Source organism: Elephas maximus, chromosome 3, assembly GCF_024166365.1.
Source record: "Elephas maximus indicus isolate mEleMax1 chromosome 3, mEleMax1 primary haplotype, whole genome shotgun sequence".
In the NCBI taxonomy this organism is placed as follows: domain Eukaryota; kingdom Metazoa; phylum Chordata; class Mammalia; order Proboscidea; family Elephantidae; genus Elephas; species Elephas maximus.
The window spans coordinates 11,662,783-11,686,435 of NC_064821.1; the positions used below are offsets into that span (position 1 = coordinate 11,662,783).

Consider the following 23,653-nt stretch of genomic DNA (forward strand, 5'->3'; position numbering starts at 1 on the left):
TGCTCGCCATAGCCCCGCCCCTGTAACTGGTCTCCGCCCACAGTCCCACCCTTAACTCTAGTCCCCTCCCTCCGGGCCTTGTACCTACTCTCAGCCACGCCCCCAAATCTAGTTCCCGCCCACAAGCCCAGCCCACCCAGCCTTATTACTCTCCACAGACCGGCTCTCCCGGTCCATGGCCCCGCCCCATAACTGGTATCCGCCCACAGCCCCGCCCCCAACCCTAGTCCCTGCGCGGCAGGCTCGCCCACAGTCACGCCCCCTGAGCCTGGCCCCGCCCACATCCCTGCCGCTCAGCCTGGTCCCCGCCCCCGGGACTATTTCCGCCCCCCTTTTTTAAAACAGATACAGGCCCACAGTCCAACCTTGTACTAACTAAAGAGGCACTAAAACAGCTCGGCCCCACGCTGGGACACGCGGCCGCAGCCGCCCGCCTCAGCGGGGAGCCCCCACCTCCGCGCCGGAAGCCCAAGCCCAGCAGCGGAAGCTGAGGGTGGGGCGGGGCCTGGGCGGGGCCGCAGGGCGCGCGCCCGGGGCGCCGAGTCCTATTGTCTCCGGCGGCTGAGTCGGCCTGTCTGAGCGCTGGGCCGGATCACACCCGTCAGGACTCGGTGAGTGGCGGGCGGGAACTCGCGTCGGAGCCCGGGGGGGGCGGGAGCCGCAGTTTCCCGCGTCCCTCGGTCCCTCGCCAGAGCCTCGTTTCCTTCCCTGGGGGCCTTAGGCTGCTGTTTCCTCCCAGGTCTGTCCCCGCCTCAGAGAGCCCCTCTCCCATCACATTCATCCCGGTGCTTCTCACTCTGGCTACTCTGCCCCCCTGGGAACTTTTCACAGTGTCTGGAGGCATTTATGGTTGTCACACATGGCGGGGGGGGGGGTGTTGCTACGGGTATCAGAAGCCCTGGTGGCGCAATTGTTAAGTGCGGCTCCGCGAAGGAAAAACTTGGTGACCTGCTTTCTGCTTCAGTAAAGATCACAGCCTAGGAAACCCGATGGGGCAGTTCTACTCTATCATATAGGGTCACTAGGAGTCGGAATCGACTGGAGGGCCCACAACAACAGCTACTGGCATCTAGTGGGTGGAGACCAGGGATGCTGCTCAACAACCTGCAATACACAGGACAGCTCCTACCGCCCCCAACAGAACGTGATTCTTCCCCAGATGTCTATAATGCCGAGGTTGGGAAGCCCTGCTTCTAGGGCCACGGGAACGGACCTTAAAATGTCTGAGTAAACTGTGGAATTATGGAAAATTCAGCTGAGACACTTAGAGGACCACTGAATGACAGGGTATGTTTAAAGTGGCTGGAGTCACCATAAAATCTCTACCCAGCAAGATGAGTTGAGCAAGTCAAATGCACACGGCCTTGAGCTGCTTTTTTTGGGGGGGAGCAGATGGCTGGGTAGGAATCAAGTGAATGCAGCCACAGCCAACATTTATATCGGTAAATACAAACAAAAGGAGCTGGAGCCCCTTCTTCAGTGTTCAAAGCCAGCAGCTTAGCATCCTCAAGACTCTCTTTCTGTCACCCACACCTCAGTTTCCGTTGTCACATCTCTCCTCTCACCATTGGCTGTAATCTTTACGGATGCAAATCACCAGGCCTTCTCTTCTGCGGCACTGCTGGGTGGGTTCGAACTGTCAACCTTCAGGTTAGTGGTCAAGTGCAAACCATTTGTGCCACCCAGGGACCAAAACAAAGGACGATTTTAAATTTTAAGAGCTTAAAAGAAAAAATGAGAAAGGGAATGTATTTATAATAGCCTACATGGAACATCTCTGGGTAAGATTTATATGTTTATAAAATGTTAATCTCCGCTTCTCAAGATTGTTAATCACATCTGCAAAGTCCTTTTAGCCATGTAAGGTGCCATATTCATGGATTCCGGGGATAAGGACATGGACCTCTCTGGTACAGGGGCATTCCATCTACCAGAGACCCAGGAGTCAAAGACACCTGGGTGCTGTGGTGATGGAAGGTGAAGACTGAGGGCCTGCAGATGGGAGTGGAGGAAGCTACAGAAGACCCCTGCGTAGTTCCAAATAGGAGCAAATGGCTGGCCTGTTGGGAATGACTGAGGAGAAGATTGTGCATAAAATGAAAATATTCCCAGGGTGGAGTCAGTTCCCAGGGCTGGGGAGGAACTGGCAGACAGGCACTAATACCTTCTTCCCTTGCCTGTTCTGCATTGACTCCTCCGAGTCCTTCCTTCCCTTTAAATTGGAAAGTTGTGGTCGGGAAGCCAGGATAAATTCCCTGGGTGTATTAATTGCCTAAGGCCGTGTAACAAATTACCACAATCTGGGTGGTTTAACCCAATGGAAATGTATTGTCGCACAGTTCTGGAGACTGTAAATCCGAATTCAGGGTGCAGTAGGGCCAAGCTCCCTCCTTCCTTGTGTCTTCTGGCTTCTGGTAGCCCAGGTGTTCCTCGCCTTGTGACAGCATCACTCCAATCTCTGCTTCCATCATCACATGGCGTTCTTACCTACAACACTAGTCATCAAGAGATTAGGGCCCATCCTAATGACCTCATCTTAACTAATTCCATCTACAAAGGTCCTATTTCCAAGTAAGGTCACATTCACAGGTTCTGGGGGTTAGGGACTTGAACATATCTTTTGGAGTGGGTACTGTTTAACCCAAAACACTGGGCAGGAGATCTAGAAGAGAGATAGGGCCTGGCTATGTTACATATCGGTACCCTAAAACAAAACTCATTGCTGTCAAGTCGATTCCAACTCATAGTGACCCTATAGGACAGAGTAGAACCACCCCATAGGGTTTCCAAGGAGTGGCTGGTGGATTTGAACTATTGAACTTTTGGTTAGCAGTCTGAGCTCTAACCACTGTACCACCAGTGCTCCACATATCAGTACAAATCTCCTGAAAAGATTGTTTTAGCTGCTCTGCCTTTCCTAGGTAGCCGCCTACCCTACACCCCACATCAAAACCAAACTGGTTGCTGTCCAGTTGATTCTGACCCATGTTGACTTCTTGTGTTACAGAGCAGAACTGCTCCATAGGGCTTTCTTGGGTGCAATCTTTATGGAAGCAGATCTCCAGGCCTTTCTTCTGCGGTGCCTGTCCCTCAGCACTCTTATTTTTCACCTAGTCCAAACTCAGTCTTTGTGTCCCGAGTTTCCCTCCCTGCTTGCCTCTCCCACACACACACCCACACACACACACACCCACCCTTTTTATCTTTGGGTGCAGGGAGGACACACATAGATACCCCAAGATGGGAACCAAGCTCGTCCAGAGACTGCAGAGAGGATGAAGTTGGCTTTAGGCTGGCAAATGTCTGTTTAGAGAGTTTTTCCGCACTTGAAGAGGGAATAGAAACAGGGGTGAAAAAAATGAGATTTCAGGCATAGCTTCAGCCCTGACCTACAGAGAAGGACCCTTCTTCTATAGGATAATGACTTTGGAAGTTATTATCTTTGGGGTCCTGGGGAAATAGGAGATCCCGTGGGTGTGTTGTCATTATGGTTGTCTTGTGGCTATTACTAGTTGTTAGGTGGTTTGGGGACCCATCAAATTGGTCAGTTCAGAATGTGTGTGATTTGTGGGAACTGAGGAAATTTCTGTGCCATCAGACTTGGAGGAAGACCCATGTTGTGGGTTGAATCGTGTCCCCCAAAAAGAAAGTTCAAGCCCTAACCTCTGGTACCTGTGAATGTGTCCTTATTTGGAAATAGGATCTTTGCAGATGTAATTAGTTAATGTGAGGACATATTGGAGTAGGGTGGGCCATTAATCCAATATGACTGATATCCCTATATGACAAGGGAAATCTGGACACAAACAGAGAGAGGATACCACGTGAAGACACAAAGGCAGACACATGCAGGGGAAGAATGTCACGTGAAGATGGAGGCAGAGATTGGAGGCATGCACCTACAGGTCAAGAAACACCAAGGATTGCCAGCAACCACCAGAATCTAGGAGAGAGACATGGAACAGATCCTCCCTCAGAGCCTCCAATAGGGACCAACCCTACCAACACCTTGCTTTTGGACATCTGGCCTCCAGAACTGTGAGAGAATAAATTTCTGTTGTTTTAAGCCACCCAGTTTATGGTAATCTGTTAGGGCAGCTACTAATATAAAACTAATACAACCGGTTAGGTTCTGTCCTCCTGGATTGCATTTGATTAGATTGGAACATTCACCTGATTCCACGTGTGAAGTTTCTTCCTCATGGACGTTGAAACTCAGAGGAAATTTTTCTACACTGCAAGTGGGAAGGAGAAGCGTGTGGAGTTCTCAGAGGCAAAATCTGTATGCTAAGCGGGTTGCCTTTCCTTATTATCATGGCATTGCCCTGCCTTGAGGGGTCCAAACCTCAGTGAAGAACCCAAGGACTATTCAGCTTATGGCAGCTGTGTGAGTATGTTTGATGTGTTGTTAATCTTGAAATGATTTTTACCTGGAAAAGTTGACTTTTGAATTAAAAATTAAATTACCCAATTTTCTTGCATACTATTTATTCAAATATTAAAATTTTTTCATTAAAAATATTTTTTTGTTTGACTCAAAAATTAAAATGATACAAAAAGGATTACCTTACAAAGTTTTTCTCCCACCTAGGTCTCCTTCTATCCCGTTCTCTCGCCTAGATAAGGGTCACCTATAGGTAATCACTTTTTTTTGGTTTATCATGCCTTTTTATCCTTCCAGGTTTTCTTTAAGTGAATGGAATGAATATATTTTCACTCCCTTTTTTTTTACACAAAACTTTGTGGTACTATATCTGTATTTTGTGCCTTGCCTTTTTCCCTTAACATTATACTGGAGATTTTTTCATTATTAGTATGTAGAGTACTCAGCTCCTTTGAGTGGTAAATGGTACTTAGAAACCAAGATCTAGGCATTTGGTGTGCTAAGTACTTCTGGAGTATCATTACTCATAGACTCTCTTACTGAATAGAGCTAGGAAATACATATTTTTTCAATTATAAGTTTATAGTCATATTTCTAATTCAAATTTTATTTACAGTGTTTTTCCCCTAAGTTCTTTAACTTCATATTTGTCTCTTTTCTGATGTATTGAAAACATTGGCCCCTAATGACTTCAATTTATTTACTTAACGATATTCTACTTGAGTATATATATATATATATATGTATGTATATATATAGTACTGAGAAGTATTACTGTCCTTACTCAGCAATCCTATTTCTGGAAATATACTTTGAATGTAAACCTCCCAGATACAAAACAGCATATATACACAAGATGATCCATTGTAGCATTATATCTAATGGCAAAAGATGAGAAGCAACTCAAATGCTTATCAATAAGAAAATGGTTCAGTTAGCAATAGATTTTGTCTTAAAGTCATGTGAAATAATTCTTGTTCTTGTGTAGTCATGTTTCCAATTTTATATGCAATTAGGCTCATTTAGTTATTTGTTTTCAATTTTGAGGCTTGCAGTTGTACTTTTGAAATATGGTTCCAAAGTCAAAACTATATGGTAAGGTGTATTCAGAGCTACACCTGTATTATATTTTCAATTCCATTCCTGTCTCCTCTTCCCGATATTCTTCCACCCATCCAAAAAACCCACTGCCATCGAGTCGATTCCGACTCATAGCAACCCTATAGGACGGAGTAGAACTGCCCCATAAAGTTTCCAAGGAGTGCCTGGTGGATTCAAACTGCCAACCTTTTGGTTAGCAGCCGTAGCACTTAACCATTACGCCACCAGGGTCTCCCTTTCACCCATATTGGTTGCCATTTCCATTCATTTGTTTTGTCCTCTTAGCACTTTTGCATATGTAAGCAAATGGTGTGTGTGTGTATTTATATATGTTTATATTCTGCCCTCTTCATTTTCTTTCTTTTTATTTTTTTGTGGTGAAATTTTTTGTATTTGGAACGAGCCAGCTGGATTCAGTTTAGAAGATCCCAATTTTGTAGCAACATCCAAAGCATCATAGTCAAACATATGCCACCTTCTCTCCATCAGGCTTGACGAGAGTGTTGACCTCGGCTGTAGTCACTGTCATGGAGCGTCTTCACAGCCCGTTTGATCTGGTGCTAGTTGGCCTTGACATCCACAGTGAGCACAGGTGTGTGGCTCTCTTCAACCTCGGTGGTCAGCGGTCAGGGGAAACTGATGTTGGCTTCGTGGTCAGGCTTGTTCTCCTGGGGGTGTTCTGAGGATATTTGGGCCGAAAGATGGGTAACATGCAGGTATGCTGTTGCGGGGGCAGGGCCTGTGGACACCTATCAGCACTGCCTTCTTGGCCTTCAAAGCCTTTCCTTTGGTTTCAATTTTGGGAGGGGTAGGAGCTTCCTTGTTTGCTTTTGGTGCCATCTTCATGCAAAGACTCTTGCCTTTTTATAAAAAGAAAACATTCCATATATACTGATTTATCTTTTTCCAGGTGCCATCAAGTCGGATCTGATTCATTGCAACTCGTGTGTCACAGTAGAACTATGCTCCACGGGGTTTTCAATGGCTGATTTTTTCAGGAGTAAATCATCAGGGTTTTCTTTTGAGGCACCTCTGGGTGGACTGAAATCTCCAACCTTTTGGTTAGTAGCTATGTTAGTTGTTTGCCCCACTCAAGGATTCTTTATGACTCTGTGGTTCCCCGTAGTTTATTCAACTATTTCCCTACTGATGAGCATTTTTGTTATTTCTAATCCTTTGGTATTATAAGTAATACCCCAATGAATAATCTTTACGCATGTCTTTTGGTATTTGTGTATCTTTGAAAGAGATTACTGGAAGTGAATTAATGGGGAAAGGGTAAATGTTTTTGCAGCTTTGTTTGACATTGCCAAAATTCTTTTCATAGGAGTTGTACACCTCAGTGTATGAGAACGCAGCCTTGCCAGTTGAGAGTGTGGTCCACTGTATTTTTTGTTGATCTCATAGCTAAGAAATGATATCGTTGTAGTTGTGATGTGCATTTCTGTTACTGTGAATAAGGTTATCGGTGATTCTACCGAGGGTATTGTCCTTCAAGTGGTAGTGGTGGGAACCAGATTGTACTCTGTTGAAGAAGTGAGTAGGACATGAGGAAAGGAGGCATGGAATGAAATACACTTTCCAAAAATTTTGGCTGTGACAAAGGAAAAAGACTGGGCAGTAACCGGAAAGAAAACTGCTCATAAGATAGATTTATTTCACTACTAAAATTCCTGGATCAGGTTTAAATGGTTTGTGGAAGAGTTCAGTAGAGCGGGAGGGATTGAAGGAAAAGGATAGACAATAGATAATCATATACAGCTCCTATAAAAGACAGAAGGGAGAGAACACAGAAGCAAGCCGCGGAGCGTGGCCTCCTAGAGAAGGGGAGACAACTTGTTTGTACAGGAAAGGGAGAAGACGCCAGGGTGCAGATTGTAATTTTGGTGCTAAGACAGGAAAGCAGATTCCTTCTTATGACTACTACTTTGAGAAGTAGGATGCAGAGCACTGCTGAAGGTGATGGTGCATTCGTTACCTATTGACCCCAAAACCTAGGAACTTAAAACAACAATAATCATTTCCCATCGCTCACGGTTTTTGTGGTTCCGGAACTCAGGAGTGGCTTAACTGGGAAGTTCTAACTTGAGACTTTCATGAAGTTGCAGTAGGATGTCAACTGGGACTGCAGTCATCTAAGGGCTCGACTGATGCTGGAGGATTCACTTCCAAAGTGGTTCATTCTTACGGCTGCTAAGCTGTTGCTGGCTGTTGGTGGAGGCTTCAGTTGTTGTCCACACAGGCCTCTCCACAGTGCTGCTTGACTATCTCCACAGCATGGCACCTGGCTTCCTCTAGAGCGAGCAGTCCAAAAAACCAAGGCTGCAGTGCCTTCTGGGATCTTGCCTTAGAGATCACTCACCATCACCTCTGCAGTATTCTGTTAATCACACCGATCAGCCCTAATTCCATGTGCAAGGGGACCTACACAGGGAGTGAAAACAAAAAGGCAAGGGTCATCAAGGGCAGCTTTGGAAGCTGGTTCCCATGAAGGGAAAAGGTGAGGATGTGTGAGATTTAATGAGATTACAGAAGGTTTGAAATGGTATTTGGATGAGGAGGAGGCTACATTGACTGTAGGATTGTCCCCTACAGGGTCGAGGACTCTTCTCATTCTGGCAACCATGATGTTGTAGAGGTGGCAATATTATTGCTCTTAAGCAGGCTGGTCTGCCCAGATGTCGATATGGGGAAGACATACAATTGAAGCTGGGGTTGCGTAAAGGTAGAAAGTAGGCATAAGGGAATTTGCTGAAATGAAGGACAATGAAACCTGAACTGAATAAGTATGAAATGAGAGGAGGCAGTAACTGATGGATCACGAGGAAGTGGGAGAGTGGGTGGAGTGAACCCTTTGTGTGGTAGGAAAACACCACATAGTAGGAGAAAATGAATGAACCAGGTGGAAGTGTAGGAGGTTGGGTTCAGGGAGAGGGAAATTTCTGAACTATTATCCTAAGTGGGGAGCAGTTTCAGTTGGTGACAAAATCTAGGGTGGTACCCATGTGTCTTGGATTGAATTGTGTCCTCCAAAAATATGTGCATTGATTTGGTTAGGCTATGATTCCCAGTATAGTGTGATTGTCCACCATTTTGTCATCTGACATGATTTTCCAGTATTGTAAATCCTACCCCTATGATGTTAATGAGATGGGATAGGCGGCAGTTGTGTTAGTGAGGCAGGACTCAATCTACAAGATTGGATTGTGTTTTGAGGCACTCTCTTTTGAGATATAAAAAGGAGAAGCGAGCAGAGAGACAGGGGACCTCACCACCAAGAAAGCAGCGCCGGGAGCATAGCACATCCTTTGGACCTGGGGTTCCTGCATGGAAAGGCTCCTAGTCCAGGGGAAGATTGATGACAAGGACCTTACTCCAGAGCCAACAGAAAAAGCCTTACTCTGGAGTTGACGACCTGATTTTGGACTTCTAGCCTACTACACTGCGAGAGAATAAACTGTTAAAGCCATCCACTTGTGGTATTTCTGTTACAGCAGCCCTAAATGACTAAGACACCATGAAAATGCGTGGCCAAGGTAGAGTCAGGGTCATCATCATGGACTCCAAAGTCATCTGAATGAGGTGCTGGGACTGGAGGTTGAGAAGGAATAGTGATAATCAGATGCCAAAGTCTCAAGTGAAGGTAGCAGAGAATGTGTTGATGATAACAACTTGGACGGGAAGAACGGGACATGAAACTCAGTGACACTAAGGTTTTAAAAGGAAGTGGAACAGCGATGTACTGGTTGTACCATTGAAGACAGAGGAAGAGAGGTTTTGCCATCACATCACCCTGAATCCATAACCTGCTAAGCAAAATAAAGGCCCAATATCAGAGACAGAACTTACAAGAAGGAGGACATGATGGGACAAGGGAGACTTGTCCGCAGTAATCTGGAGAGGGAGGGAGACTATGAATACTTATTATTTCCCCATTTATTACAGATCCCTGTCCAGAATGCACTGAGTGGGAATAAGAAGCATAGCATCCTGGTTCTACCACTGCCCAGTGGTTCAGGAAAATTTACCATCTGAATCACAGGATGGCAGCCATTGTTCTCTCCCCCACTTGTGGTAAGTCTTTGGGTCAATGCAAACCCTCAGAGTCCAGACTTTAAAGGGATGATAGGAGAAGGGGCTGAGCAGGTAAGAATAGAGCCTCAGGAGCTCCAGAGGTTGCTGGTGTCATATTGTGCAATTCTTGGAATTTGGGACTTGGGTGGTTTGGAAGTCTGTGTATATGTTACCTGTGTGGTAAATGTATGGGAGTTTTTGAATTATGTATCTGTTTTTATAAACTTGATAAAATAACAGTGATGTCCCTGTAAACTGCAGTTTCCTCACCTGTGAAATAGTATTTGGAAATAATATTCTCTTTTTTGAGTAGCGTCAGACCCTTGAGCCCTATTGTCTAGCCCTGGGTTGGACAGGGTTCTGCCCTGGCTTCTTAGGAAAGCTGTGTGTGGATATATTTGTGTATAGGTGTGGATGTGTAGGTACATTGGCGGGGGCGGGGTGGTGCTCATGTATGTGCATTTGTATGGGATATGGTCAATCACAGTTAGGTGGGAAAGCTTCCAGATTTATGAGTGTTAGAACACAGGGCAAGCCTGGATTCTTGTGGCACATTTCTTCTTCTCCAGCTCAGTCTTCCCTATACCCAGCCTCTCATCAAAAAGGATCAACAGAGGAAGAAGGGTTGGTTAAAGGATTCCTGACAAGCTGGTTACAGGTGAGTCAGATATTCCTATTTCCAAATCATTATTCCTTTGACCAGATGTTGGACTTCTTACCTGTCAATAGCCTGGAACCTCACAGCCAAACCAGGTCCCCAAGAATCCCAGGATCTCTGGGCTTCTTGTAGTGGGTGAGGGAATTCCCAGAATACATCAGTGTATCTTGACTTCTACAGCCTTTTTCAAATGAGTGTTTTAAGGAAAAGCCAAGAAAAAGGTGACTGTGTTCTAAACTCAAGAAATTGATGGTCTCCATGGGAAAACAGTTTGTTCATTCACCAAGTATTTTTCTGATTTTTGCCATGTCCCAGGAGACCTGGAGACTGAGGGGAATATGATTACTGGAGCTCTAACACTGGAGAAAAAATTATCGCTGTGTTACAGGTATATTTAACCTTGTGAGTGGGTGTAGGTAGACAGGACACGAGAGCTGAGCCCAGAAGCAGAGGGGCTCAAAATCCTGCCCGTACATCTTGTGTTTTGCGTTCCTCTTCCTCAGTTCTCTCAGTCTTGACTCTGTTCATGTCAAGCAAAGGGTGGTCCTTGGCTGAGCCGTGATGTTTCCAATGGTAGGACTTGGTGACCTTCGAAGATGTGGCTGTGGAGTTCACCCAAGAGGAATGGGCATTGTTGGACCCTTCTCAGAGAAAACTATACAGAGATGTGATGCTGGAAAACAGCAGAAACCTGGCATCACTTGGTAAGGCTGACATTATTCCTGCATTAATTTAGTCCTTTAGGCACTGTCTTAGTTATCTAGTACTGCTATAACAGAAGTACCACAAGTGGATGGCTCTAACAAACAGAAATCTAATCTGTCACAGTTTAGGAAGCTAGAAGTCTGAATTCAGCCTTCCAGCTCCAGGAGAAGGTTTTCTCTCTCTGTCAGCTCCTGGAGAAGGTCCTTGTCATCAATTTTCCCCTGGTATAGGAGCTTCTCAGCACAGCTCTTCCTGCTTGATAGTAATGAGGTCCCTATCTCTCTGCTCACTTTTTTCTCCTTTTATCGCTTGTGAGATAAAAATGTGATGAGGGCCACACCCCAAGGAAACTCCCTTATATCGGATCAGGGCTTTGACCTGAGTAAACGTGTTGCATCCCACCCTAATCGTCTTTAACATAACCTAATCTTGCCTCATTAACCTCAGGCAGAGATTAGGATTTACAACACATAGGAAAATTATATCAGCTCACATAATAGAGGACAGCCATACAATACTGGGAATCACGGCCTAGCCAAGTTGACATATACTTTGGGGAACACAATGTAGTCCATAACAGGCACTAAGTCTTTCTTAAGCACTGTGATCCAGGGTCTGTGGTGGGGATCGAGAATGTACTGGTGATTGAGATAGATATGGCCCCAACCTTCACAGTGTTTACTATCTGTTGTTTTCCCTATGAAGTAAAAATTTATCCTTGACTTTGTATTCACCATGGTTAAATGCTTTGGGACTTGTGAAGTGTGTTTTGACTTGGGCATGAGTTACTAGACCAATTGTCCCCAGTCACCCTGAATACTGAGTGAAGATACTTATGTTTTTGTTCCTTATGAGTGAAATTGTTATGAATTGAATTGTGCCCCTTACCACCACCAAAAATATGTGTTAAATTCCTGGCCTTTGTACCTGTAGTTGTGATACTGTTTAGAAGTAGAGTTTTTCTTTTGTTAAGTTAATAAAATCATACCACCATAGAATGGATCCTAAACGTAATCACTCCTGAGTTATAAAAAGACTAGACACAGACACATGGAGGACAACATATGACATGCGAGGACAACATATGACATGCGAGGACCCATATACAAGCAAAGGAATGCCAACCATCGCCAGCAAACACTAGAAACTAAGAGAGAGGCTTACCAAAGGAATTGACACAGTGACACCCTGATTTGGACTTGTAGCCTCCAGAATTGTGAGGAAATAAATTTCTCTTCCTTAAAGCTACACATTTATGTTATTTCTGATAAAACAGCACTAGGTAACCAAGAAAGAATTTGGTACCAGAGAATGAAGGGTGCTGATCTAACAAATACTAAAATGTGAAAGGTGCTTAGGAATTGGGTAACGGGTAGAGGCTGGAGGAATTTGGATGCACATGATAGTAACAAGCCTAGATTGCCTTGAAGAGACCGCTGGTAGAATTGTGAACATGAAGGGCAATTCTCATGAAGGCGCAGAGAGAATTGAGGGCTGTGAGGAAAGTGCCTATCATCATGAACAAGATGTTGCTAAAAATGAGAACATTAAATGCGCTTCTTTTGAAGGTTTAAAAGGAAATAACGAACATATTGTTGGACGGTGGAGGAAAGGCAATCTGTGTTATAAAGGAACAAAGAACTTGTCTGTATTCTATTCAGGTGTTCTGTGGAAAGTAGAACTTGTAGGTGATGCACTTGGGTATTTGGCTGAAGAAATTTCTAAGCAAGAAGTTAAAGGGGCAGTGTGGTTTCTTCTTGCCATGTACAGTAAAATGTGGCAGGAGAGAGAAACTAGAAATGAACCGTGGGGAAAAAAAAAAAACAGAACTTAAAAGATTTGGAAAATTCTATGGGGAAAAACTAAAAAGGCTTGTCCCGGAAAGGACACCAAGATTATGTGGCTATACAATCTTTTGCTAAAGAGGTTAGGCCTGTGACTGATGGATTTAGTCAGAAATTCTGTTGGCTTAGACTGAAAGGAACAGAAACAGGATGAAATGAAGGAAAGCCATTTGCCTCCTGAAATTCTACAGGCAGGAAACAAGCCACTAGAGCTGTTGTTATTGTGCACCATCAAGTGGATTCCAACTCGAAGCAACCCTATATGACAGAGTAAAACTGCCCCATAGGGTTTCCTATGCTATAATCTTTACAGGAGCAGATTGCCAGTCTTTTCTCCCTCAGAGCCTCTGGGTGGGTTTCAACCGCTGACCTTTTGGTTAGCGGCCAAACACTTAATCATTGTGCCACTGGGGCTCCTTCCAGTGGAGCTACTTAGTTACAAACATCTGTTGTCCTCCAAGAAAAGGAAGGAACAATCCTGGAAGCTGTTTGGAGATCAGCAGGACAGTCAGAAGGCGCACGGGGAGCAGAGCTGCAATTTGCATGGCTTCAAAGGGTGGAGGCACAACCCCCTAGGTTTCAAAATGTGGAGTTATTGTTCCCTAGGTTTCAGAGTGGGACCACCACACCTCAGTTCAGGAGTATGGGGCTGCCATTCCAGTGGGCCAGGAGAATTGTACCACCGCCCAAAGTTAAGGGAACTCGGCTGCCAGACTGGTGGAAGAACGGAGAGAGCCACACAGTTCCAACGGGGCAAGGTCACTGTCCAAGTGCACCTAGAGGACAAGACTAATGCCCAGGGCCGGGGCTTCACCCAGAATCCAGAGAAAGTGGCCATTGCCCAGATATGTATCAAAAAACAGAATTATTTTGAAGCCTTGAGAGCTAATGAGATTTGCCCTGCTCGGTTTTAAACTTTCTTGGTACTCGTGACCCCTTCTTTCCCTCTATTTTCTCCCTTTTGGAATGGAAATGCTACTTGTGCCAGTTCCGTGACTGTAGTTTGGAAGCAGGTAATTTGTATTACAGATTTCACAGGTCCACAGATGAAGAGGAATTTTGTCCCAGGATAGAACACACACAGAGCCTCAAGCATACTTTACTTAGATAATTCAGAAGATGAGGTTTTGGACTTAGAATTGATGCTGAATGGGTTAAGACTTTTGGAATTATGTGATAGGGAAATGAGTTTTGCACATGGGAAGAACATGAATTTTGGAAGACCAAGGGTGGAATGTTATAGATTGAATTGTGTCACCTAAAACTATGTGTTGAGTTCCTGGCCCTTGTGCCTATAGATATGATTCTGTTTGGAAACGGTTTTTTTTTGTTTGTTTGTTATATTAACTGATCATATCAGTGTAGGATGGATCCTAAACCTAATACTTTTAGTTATTAAAAAAAAACTAGGCACACACAAATGGGAGAAAATAGCATGTGAGGACCCATCTGTAAGCAAGAGAATACCAAAGATCACCAGCAAACACCAGAAACTAGAAGAGAAGCTCACAGAAGAAACTGACACAGCCAAGACTTTCATTTGGACTTTTAGCATCCAGATCTGTGAGGAAGTAAATTTCTGTTCCTTAAAGCCACTCACTTGTGGTATCTCTGCAACAACAGCACTAGCTAACTGAGACAGAGATTTACTCTATTCATTAGAATTCAGGCACGATTATTCCATAGCTCCTAAGTCACACTTGCCCATCTTCAGAAGTGTTGGCTTCAGTTTTGTGGCGGGGCTTTTTGTCCCCTGCATGGTCTCCCTACATTTATATCTTTTTCCCAGGACTGAGGAATCAAATTGATAAACCCAGTTTGATCTCTCAGTTGCAGCAAAAAGAACAGAGGATTATAGAAGAGAGAGGAATTCTCCCAGGTACCTGGCCAGGTGAACACCAGGTTCCTCTTGAAATACATAAATCATCCATGCCCATGTCCTCTTTATTGTGAATCTCATCAAAAATTCCTGAAAGCTTGTCTTTACTCACATGTCCACTTCACCATTTCTTTTCTCCACCAACTTAAATTCTTTTTCAATTTGTTTCAGATCCGGAGAGTACACTTAAAGCCAAAGGGCTAACTTCTAAGCAGCCTGTTTTTAGAAAAGAAAAAACTAAACATATGAAAATGGTAAGAATAATAAGGATGGTTCTGGATTTTCCACAATAGGAGAATGCCATAAGTTAGGGGACAAAATAACAGGAGAGTCATTAAAAGCAGTGGCGTATAACCAAGAGAAAGTGATGTCTGGAGAGATACTATGAAACGTGTAGATTTCGAGACAAGTTAAATTAGCTCTAAACTTGTTTCTTCACTGTGCGCTCCCATGAGTAAAAATTTCCATAAATGTGATTCAGTATCGAATGTTTGAAACATAAATTAGCCTTAAATTTATCAGAGAATGTTCTGTGAATGTAACAAAGACTAGTGGCAGAGCATCCATCTTATTGACTTTCTAAGGACCTACACTGGGCAGAAACCATATTTAAGCATAGAAAGTAGTAAAAACTCAACATTACAATAATGTCATGTGTGAGAGAATTCCTAAGGAGAGAATTCCTATGACAGCATTGAATATTAAAAATATTAGAAATTTTAGTCATCGTTTGTCTCTTCATCAACAGGAGAGAAGTCATCTTGGAGTGAAGTTCAATGAATGTAATCAGTGTTTTAAAGTCTTCAGCACAAAATCAAGCCTTACACAGCACAAAAGAATTCACACTGGAGAAAAACCTTATGACTGTAACCAATGTGGAAAATCCTTCAGCAGTAGCTCTTACCTTACTGTTCATAAGAGAGTACATAATGGGGAGAAACCCTATGACTGCAGCGACTGTGGGAAAGCCTTTAGTAACTCCTCATCCTTTAAATCACATGTGAGAATACACACTGGAGAAAAACCCTATGAATGTAATGAGTGTTTTCGTGTCTTCCGCACTAGATATAGCCTCAAAACGCACAAGAGAGTTCATACTGGAGAGAATCACTATGAGTGTAATCGGTGCGGAAGGGCCTTCAGCACGCGTGCCTCCCTTACTGTGCACGATAGAATTCATGCAGGTGAGAAACTTTACGAATGCCATGATTGTGGTAAAACCTTCAGGGAGAGCTCACACCTGACACAGAATGTGAGGACTCGTACTGGGGAAAAACCGCATGAATGTAATCAGTGTGGGAAATCCTTCAGCTGTAAGTTTCCTCTTACTATACATAAGAGAGTACATAATGGTGAGAAACCCTATGAATGTAATGACTGTGTGAAAGCCTTTCATAATTGCTCATATGTTAAGAAACACATAAGAACTCACACTGGAGAAAAACCCTGTGAACGTAATCAATGTGGAAAAGCCTTCCGCAGTAATTATGTTTCTGCATGCATAGGAGGATAGATAATACATAGATATGAATACAGTGACTGTGGGAAAGCATTCTTTGATCTCCTTCAGATAAGAGAACTGACAGTAGATGTATTATCTGTCATTGCATAAAAAATAATCCCTAAAACTTAGCGGCTTAAAACAGCAAACGCACCCACTTCTCACTTACCAACATTGTTAGGTTCCAAAGACCAGGTCGTTATGTGAAAATTGGCATTATGCAAAAATGGAGGATTTTTTTATGTTTTCAGACTATCCATGTGTCCAATTTTTTTCATTTAGAAAATACCATAGAAATAATTATAGCTACGATTTACTGATGTGCTCATCATCAATGATGAGCCTACTTATAGATTATTTCTCTGCAGAGAAGAAGGCTTGGAGGAGACAAAGATGGATAAAGCTAGGCTGTGTGACTGGAGGGCCCACAGCTTAACCACTTCACCTACCTCCTATGCTGGCTCAGAGCTTCCATCACAGCCACCTCCAGGGCTCCACTCCCACTCCTGCAAGCCCTGTGTTCACGATCCTGGAGCTTGGTCTGCACTCTGGGCAGTCACCAAAGCTCAGGGCTCCCTGCGATGGCTCTGGGAGCTGAGGCGGAGGCTCTTTCTTTCCTCCCTTCCAATCCCACAACAATTTTGAGCTGCAAGGCCTAAGGCCCCGTAAGGGCTAGGAACCCAGAGCAGGCACCACTGGCTCAGTGCTGTTTGCGTACCTGCCCAGAGGCCATGCCCATGGAGGGGGCTAGTCCTGCATGCAGCTGGACACAGCACTCTCTCCGGCAGTAGGATGCGAAGGGCACAGGACAGCACAGCTCCTCCTTCCCAGAGGCTGCCTAGGGACCTTCCTTAAGGGAGGGGATGCTGCGCAACCATTGTCGCCATGCCTGCCACCTTGTTGATGTGCGTAATAGTTGAATAGTAGATTTTTTACTGTTGTCACAAATGCAAAATGTCAAATAACGAGATAGTCGGTAAGTGAGGAGGTAGGTATATTGTCTCACAGTTTCTGTAGGTCAGATCTTCAAGAACAGCTTACCTGCGTGGTTCACAATCTGGCTCACAATCTCTGATGACGTTACAGTCAAGATGTTAGCAAGAGTTTCAATTACTTGTAGTCTAGTGCTGAAGGATCCACCTCTACGATGGCTCACTCATATGTCTGCCATAGTGGAGCTTGTTGTTGGTAGAAAACCTTCAGTTCCTTGCAATATAGGCCTCTCCACAGGGCTAAGCATCTTCATGATATGGCAGCAGGTTTCCTACCAAAGCGAATAATTTTAAAGAGAGCAAAACAGAAGCCACAATGTCTTTTTAATTGTTTTTGTTTGTGTACTCATGAAAATATATACAACAAAACCTTCACTGATTCAACGATTATATTCTTCATGCTTTGAAACTTTTCTCACTTTCCTTTTCCAAATTATTTCACCACCACTAGCATAAACTGAATGCCCATTAAAACTCCCTCTTCTCCCTCCCTCCCACCCTTGGTATCCATTAATCTTTGGTTTATATATGTTTGTTTATTTCATATAAGTGAGATCATACAGTATTTGTCCTTTTACAACTGACGTACTTCACTCAGTGTGATGTTTTCTAGGTTATTCCACATTGTGGCATGCATCTAGACCTCATTTCTCTTTATCACTGAGTAATATTCCATTGTATATACGTACGTATATATACACACACCACATATTGTTTGTCCATTCATCTGGTGATGGACATTTTGGTTGTTTCCACCTTTTGGTTATTATGAAAAAGTGCTTCAACAAACACTGGTATACAGCCATATATCACTTAATGTCCACAGTAAATTCTGTGAAATAAGACGTTATGTGGTTTGGACATTGTGTGAACACCTGGGTCTCTGGGGCCCCCAAGTGTACGGGCCCAGGGGCTGCTGTACAGCACATGGCCCAGGAAGCTCCCGCTGTAGACATCTTAGGTGAATGCTTAGCTGGGTCCCACCCAGTGCATGAAGGTCACAGCATGGAGGCTTCAGGCAGCAGGGGAGCAGTCTTGGTGACCTGGCATCCCTGTCCTGGCCAAGCTCCACAGTGCCTGCCTGCCTCAGGCACTCAGGAACAGGATCGGGTGCCAACTCTTCACAGTGGCAGGGGCATATATTCCCATGGGTGGGGAGTGACTGGGCAGGCTCACTGCCAAGCCGGGCTGTGGAGGACACACAGTGGACCGTGGACATATATTTGGTTGGACATTGCCCAAACAGACGTTATGCAGCACAGGACTATGCAAGTTTCTGTTTTCGTTCCTGCTTTCACTTACGGGTATACACCTAGGATTGGGATTGCTAGGTCATATGGTAGTTCTGTGTTCCACTTTTTGAAGAACCACCAAACTTCTTTGCAGTGGCTGTACCATTTTACATTCCCACCAGCAATGGATGTGGGTTCCAGTTTCTCCACAACCTTGCCAACACCTGTTTTCTGTTTTTCTGATCATGGTCATTCTAATGAGGGTGAAGTGGTATCTCATTGTGGTTTTGATTTGCATCTCCCTAATGACTAATGAGGAAACCTGTTGGCGTAGTCATTGAGAGCCATGGCTGCTAACCAGAAGGTCGGCAGTTCAGATCTACCAGGTGCTCCTTGGAAACCCTGTGGGGCAGTTCTCCTCTGTCCTACAGGGTTGCTATGAGTTGGAATTGACTCGACGGCAATGGGTTTAATGACTAATGAAGGAGCCCTGGTGGAGCATACTGTTAAGCACTTGGCTACTAACTGAAAGGTTGGTGGTTTGAACCCACCCAGTAGCTATGTGGAAGAAAGACCTAGTGATCTGCTTCCATAAAGGTTACGGCCAAAACCCTATGGGGCAGTTTTACTGTGTCACATGGGGTCATTATGGGTTGGAATCAACTCGACGGCAACTAACAACAATGGCTAATGACACTGAACATCTTTTCATGTGCGTGTTGCCCATTTGAGTATCTTTGGTGAAATGTTCAAGTCATCTGCACATTTTTTGAGTTGATTGTTTGTCTCTTTGTTGTTAAGTTGTAGAAGTTTTGTGTGTGTGTGTCTGTGTGTGTATAATGGATATTAAACCCTTACTGGATATATGGTTCCCAGAAATTTACCCCCAATCTGTAGGTCTCCTCACTTTGTTGATAAAATCTTTTGATGAACAAAAGTATTTAATTTTTATGATGTCCCTTTATCTATTTTGTCTTTCGTTCATATTTTTGTTGTCATATCTGATAGTCTGTTCTTCAAGTCTAGGTACCACAACCTCTCCCCTAAATTTTCTTCTAAGAATTTTATGATTTTAACGTTCACATTTAGGTCCTTGTGCTGAAATGAGTTCTTTTATGTGGCCTTTTGCCTTGATCTTTGGAAAAACAGCTTGAGAGATTTTCCCCCAAGCCCTAGTTTCCTACCTTATAGGGTCTGTTACTTTTGCCAGGTGGATTGACATTTCCTGGGTAAGCTGTAAATAACTTGGTTTGATACTTTTTGTCCGGTCCTGGGCTGCAGCCTGCCCTGTGATTGATATGCATCTTGCAGAGATTGGTCAATAGCTATGCAAATTAGGTGAGTTGTACCCTACTATGCAAATGAAGTGTCTGTGGCCTATTGAGAGGGGATTGGTCAGTTCATGGCCCTGTTCAGCGGGCCCATGCCTTGAAGTTGATGAGGAGTTTTGTGTGTGTGTGGCCAACCCCACAGAAGTAGACAAGACAGAAAGGAGCAGGAAGAAAAAAGAAGCAGAGAGAGCGAAGGCAGGGAACCTTCTAAAAATCTGAAACAAAGATTAAGGGCTATAACACTGAAGGCAGCGACAGGCCCTGAAAGAGCCCAGCAGCAGAGCTGGTGGCAACAGACCCAGAAGGGGACCTGCAGCAGAGTTGGTGGTGACAGACAGCTGGGCCAAGAGGAGCCTGTCCTCGGGGCTGAGAGGAGGCCCAAACCATTAAGAGGAGCTGAGAGAGCTGTCCTGCACTGAAGAAGGGAGACTTTGCCTACATGCTTCCTGATCCTGATCCTGGGTTGTAGCCTGTTGATCCTGATCCTGAGTTGTACCCTGTTCCTTAATAAACCACTTAATTTTAAGTATGGTCTGTGAGTTCTGTATAGCCTTTGCAACAGATTATCAAACCCAGAAGAGAAAAGAGAGTGCCATGGGAGGGACAGCTGATGTCAGAATTGGTAAGGTTAGAGAGTGGAGGTATGTCTGACCTCCATCTCATAGGAATCAGCCTTGGGTTGATCGTAATTTGCATGAAGTTAGACAGGTAACTGATGATGCTATTACTCTTCATGTTTTATAGTCCTTGATCCATTTTGAATTGGTTTTTATGTATGTTGTGAGACATGGATCATGGCTCATTCTTCTGCATGTGGAAATCCAATTTTCACAGTACCATTTGTTCAAGAGACTCTTCCTTCCCCCTTGAATAGACTTAGCACCCTTGTCACAAATCAGTTGACCATAGATATATGAGCTTTTGTTTCAATTTTTTTTTTAATTCTATTCCATTGGGCTGTATATCTATTATTATACCAGTACCATGCTGTTTTAATTACTGTAGCTTTATAGCATGTTTTGAAATCATGAAGTATGGGTCCTCTTACTTTTTCTTCTTCTTTGCTGTAGCTTTGGCTATTCAAGGTCCCTTGCCCTTCCATATAAATTTGAGAATTGGCTTTTCTGTTTCTGCAAAGAAAGCTATTGGAATTTTGATGGGAATTACATTGAATTTGTACATTGCCTTGAGTAGTATTCAGAATTGACTCGACAGCAATGGGTTTGGGTTTTGGTTTGGGTAGCACTGACATCTTAACTATATGAAGCCTTCCAATCCATGAACATGGAATTTCCTTCCATTTATTTAGATCTTTTTAAAATTCTTTTAGTAATATTTTGTACTTCTTGTGTGCAAGTCTTGCACCTTCCTGGTTATATTTATGCCTAGGTACGTTATTCTTTTAGATTTTACTGTAAATGATAATGCTTCCTTAATTTTCTTCAGCTTGCTCATTGTTGATGTATAGAAATGCAACTGATTTTTATGTGTTGACCTTGGTGTGGCGTAGTGGTTAAGTGCTACAGCTGCTAACCAAGAGGTCGGCAGTTCAAATCCACCAGGCGCTCCTTGGAAACTCTATGGGGCAGTTCTACTCTGTCCTATAGGGTCGCTATGAGTCGGAATCAACTCAATGGCAGTGGGTTGGGTTTTTCTTGTACTCTGCCACTTTGCAAATTTATTTATTCTAGTATCTTTCTTGTAGAATCTTTAGGGTTTTCTATGTATTGGATCATGCCACCTGCAAAAAGGGATAGTTTTACTTCCTTCTTCCTAATTTGGATACTTTTTTTTTTCCTAGCCTAAGTGCCCTGGCCGTGACTTCCAGAATGTTATTCAATAAATAGCAGTGGTGAGAGTGGGCATCCTTGTCTTGTTCCTATCTTAATGAGGAAGCTCTCACTCTTTCTCCATTGACTGTGATTTTAACTGTAGGTTTTTCATAAATGCCCTTCATGATGTTGGGGCATTTCCCTTCTATTGCTACATTATTGAGTGTTTTATCATGATTGTGTGTTTCATTTTATGAAATGGCTTTTCTGCATCAATTGAGATGATCATCATGGTGTCCTTTATGGCCTAGCCTCAGACATGATGTCCTTTATGGCCTAGCCTCAGACACGATGTCCTTTATGGCCTAGCCTCAGAAGTGACAGTCTATCACTTCTTGCATATTGTATTGATTACACAGACCAACTCTTGTAGAATGGGAGGGAACTACACCAGGTGTAAATACCAGGAGATGGAGATCATTGGAAACCATGTTGGAGACTGGTCACAAAAGCACAGAAAAAGACTTCAGCAAGACCATCACCATTTTAATCTGACTAATGTGGAATAGCTTTAAATAACTCACACATTAACTCACTCTGGAGAGAAACCTTATGAGTGCACTATCTCTGGTAAAGCCTTCAGTTCAAATGCTCACCCTGTACTGCACAAAAGATGACTTGCTTGGAAAAGACCCAAAGGATGTAATAGCTATAGGAAAGACTTCTTCCGTCTCATATCCAGGGAGTTATGTGATAATTTACTCTGTAAATGATATAAGAATGGAAAAGCATTTAAGGGATACTCATCCTTTGAAAAACTTGAGATATCATATAACAGAGAAATACTCTGGATATAAGAAATGTGGAAAAGCCTACAGCTCGAGCATTCACATTCCTGCGCACAAGACAGTAGTTTGGTGAGATACCCTTGAGTGCAAGAACTTTTGGGAAGCTTTGAATATTCTCATTTTATAAAAAAGGTGAGGATTCACACTGGAAAGTCCTACTGAATGTTGTCAGTATTGGAAGGCCTTCCATTTTCTTAGTTTCCTAAGGAAGCTTGTGAGAACTCATTCTGGCAAGTAACTTGTGAATATAAAGAATAAGGGAACATTTCCAAAGATGCCCCTTACATTAAGAAAAATATAAAAACCTTCCCTGGATATAAAACCTATGGGTGTATTAATTATGGGAAAGCTTTCAGTAATTCCTGTCTTGGTTTTATATGTGAGTTTGGAGAACTTATACTGGAGGGAATCTCTAGATATATATTTGATGTAAGGATGCTCTAGCTTCAACTCTTCACTGAGTGGCCACAAAGTAATTTATACTGAGAATGAAAAGTATAAATAGTATAATTGTGGTCTTACCTTTATCAGTGTCTCAGCTTGGGCCACTAGCTTGTTAATTTTCAGTGTTTTTGTTTTAATGTAAACATAATATCCCTTCAAATAAACCTTAAATTACATTACATAACTTTGTATGCAATATATTAAAATGAACTCTGAAAATATCAGTGCATTGCACATTCAGAAATGTGTTTCTGTATATCTTCTGAGTGATTTAGTTATATGGAAATAAGACAAACTTTACAATATACCTCTTTTCTAATAGAATTTTTCTCAGACTGCATGGACTTTATGGTATTGATTCTTTTTTGTCGTTCTTAGTATGGCAAATACCATTTTCCCTTACTTCATTACTTAAATAGGAAAAAAACAAAAAACATTTTGTTCAAGTCATCAATAAGCAGTATTGAAGATACTCAATGTACCAAACTTTCCCAAAGCCTGGAGAGTCTTTGTTCCACTATGCTGTTCATGACAAGTATGTAAAAGTCACTGAGGGTAACACCACTGGGCTTTTACTTCTCACCTATTTTGATCTTACCAGTTCTTTCTGGGTGAACACAAGGCCTGGAGTTGAAAGAGCCATATTTTGACCATGATGACAAAAACCACAATGCAGCAAAAAAAAAAAAAAAAAAAAAAAAAATCACAATGATTCAGGCTCCACAAAACCTCTGATTGGTTGCATCAACTCTTGACTGTTTTATTTCTAGAGTTAGAGTAAACCCTAACTGATTAATATGTGAAGAATGCAGAATCAGGATTGGAGGAAGACTTATTAACAACCTGTGTTATGCAGATGACACAACCTTGCTAGCTGAAAGTGAAGAG

The 23,653-nt window shown here is 43.2% G+C and overlaps 1 protein-coding gene across 12 annotated transcripts in view; it reads left to right on the forward strand.

The window, feature by feature from the left end:
- The first annotated feature begins 424 nt into the window (after nucleotides 1–424).
- Nucleotides 425–23,653, forward strand: part of ZNF557 (zinc finger protein 557) — a 30,290-nt gene continuing 7,061 nt past the window's right edge. The window contains exons 1-9 of one of the 12 annotated variants that reach the window (XM_049876632.1): nucleotides 432–611; nucleotides 4,130–4,387; nucleotides 4,592–4,637; nucleotides 5,975–6,077; nucleotides 6,396–6,546; nucleotides 9,431–10,217; nucleotides 10,795–10,921; nucleotides 14,817–14,899; nucleotides 15,394–15,829. In XM_049876632.1, coding sequence (XP_049732589.1) covers nucleotides 10,014–10,217; nucleotides 10,795–10,921; nucleotides 14,817–14,899; nucleotides 15,394–15,829 — 850 coding nt within the window. In that variant the 5' untranslated portion in view covers nucleotides 432–611; nucleotides 4,130–4,387; nucleotides 4,592–4,637; ... (1 more) ...; nucleotides 6,396–6,546; nucleotides 9,431–10,013. Of the gene's footprint in view, nucleotides 612–4,129; nucleotides 4,388–4,591; nucleotides 4,638–5,974; nucleotides 6,078–6,395; nucleotides 6,547–9,430; nucleotides 10,922–14,816; nucleotides 14,900–15,393; nucleotides 15,830–23,653 lie in introns of all 12 variants that reach the window. The other 11 variants (XM_049876630.1, XM_049876635.1, XM_049876637.1 and 8 more) reach the window with 11 other exon arrangements.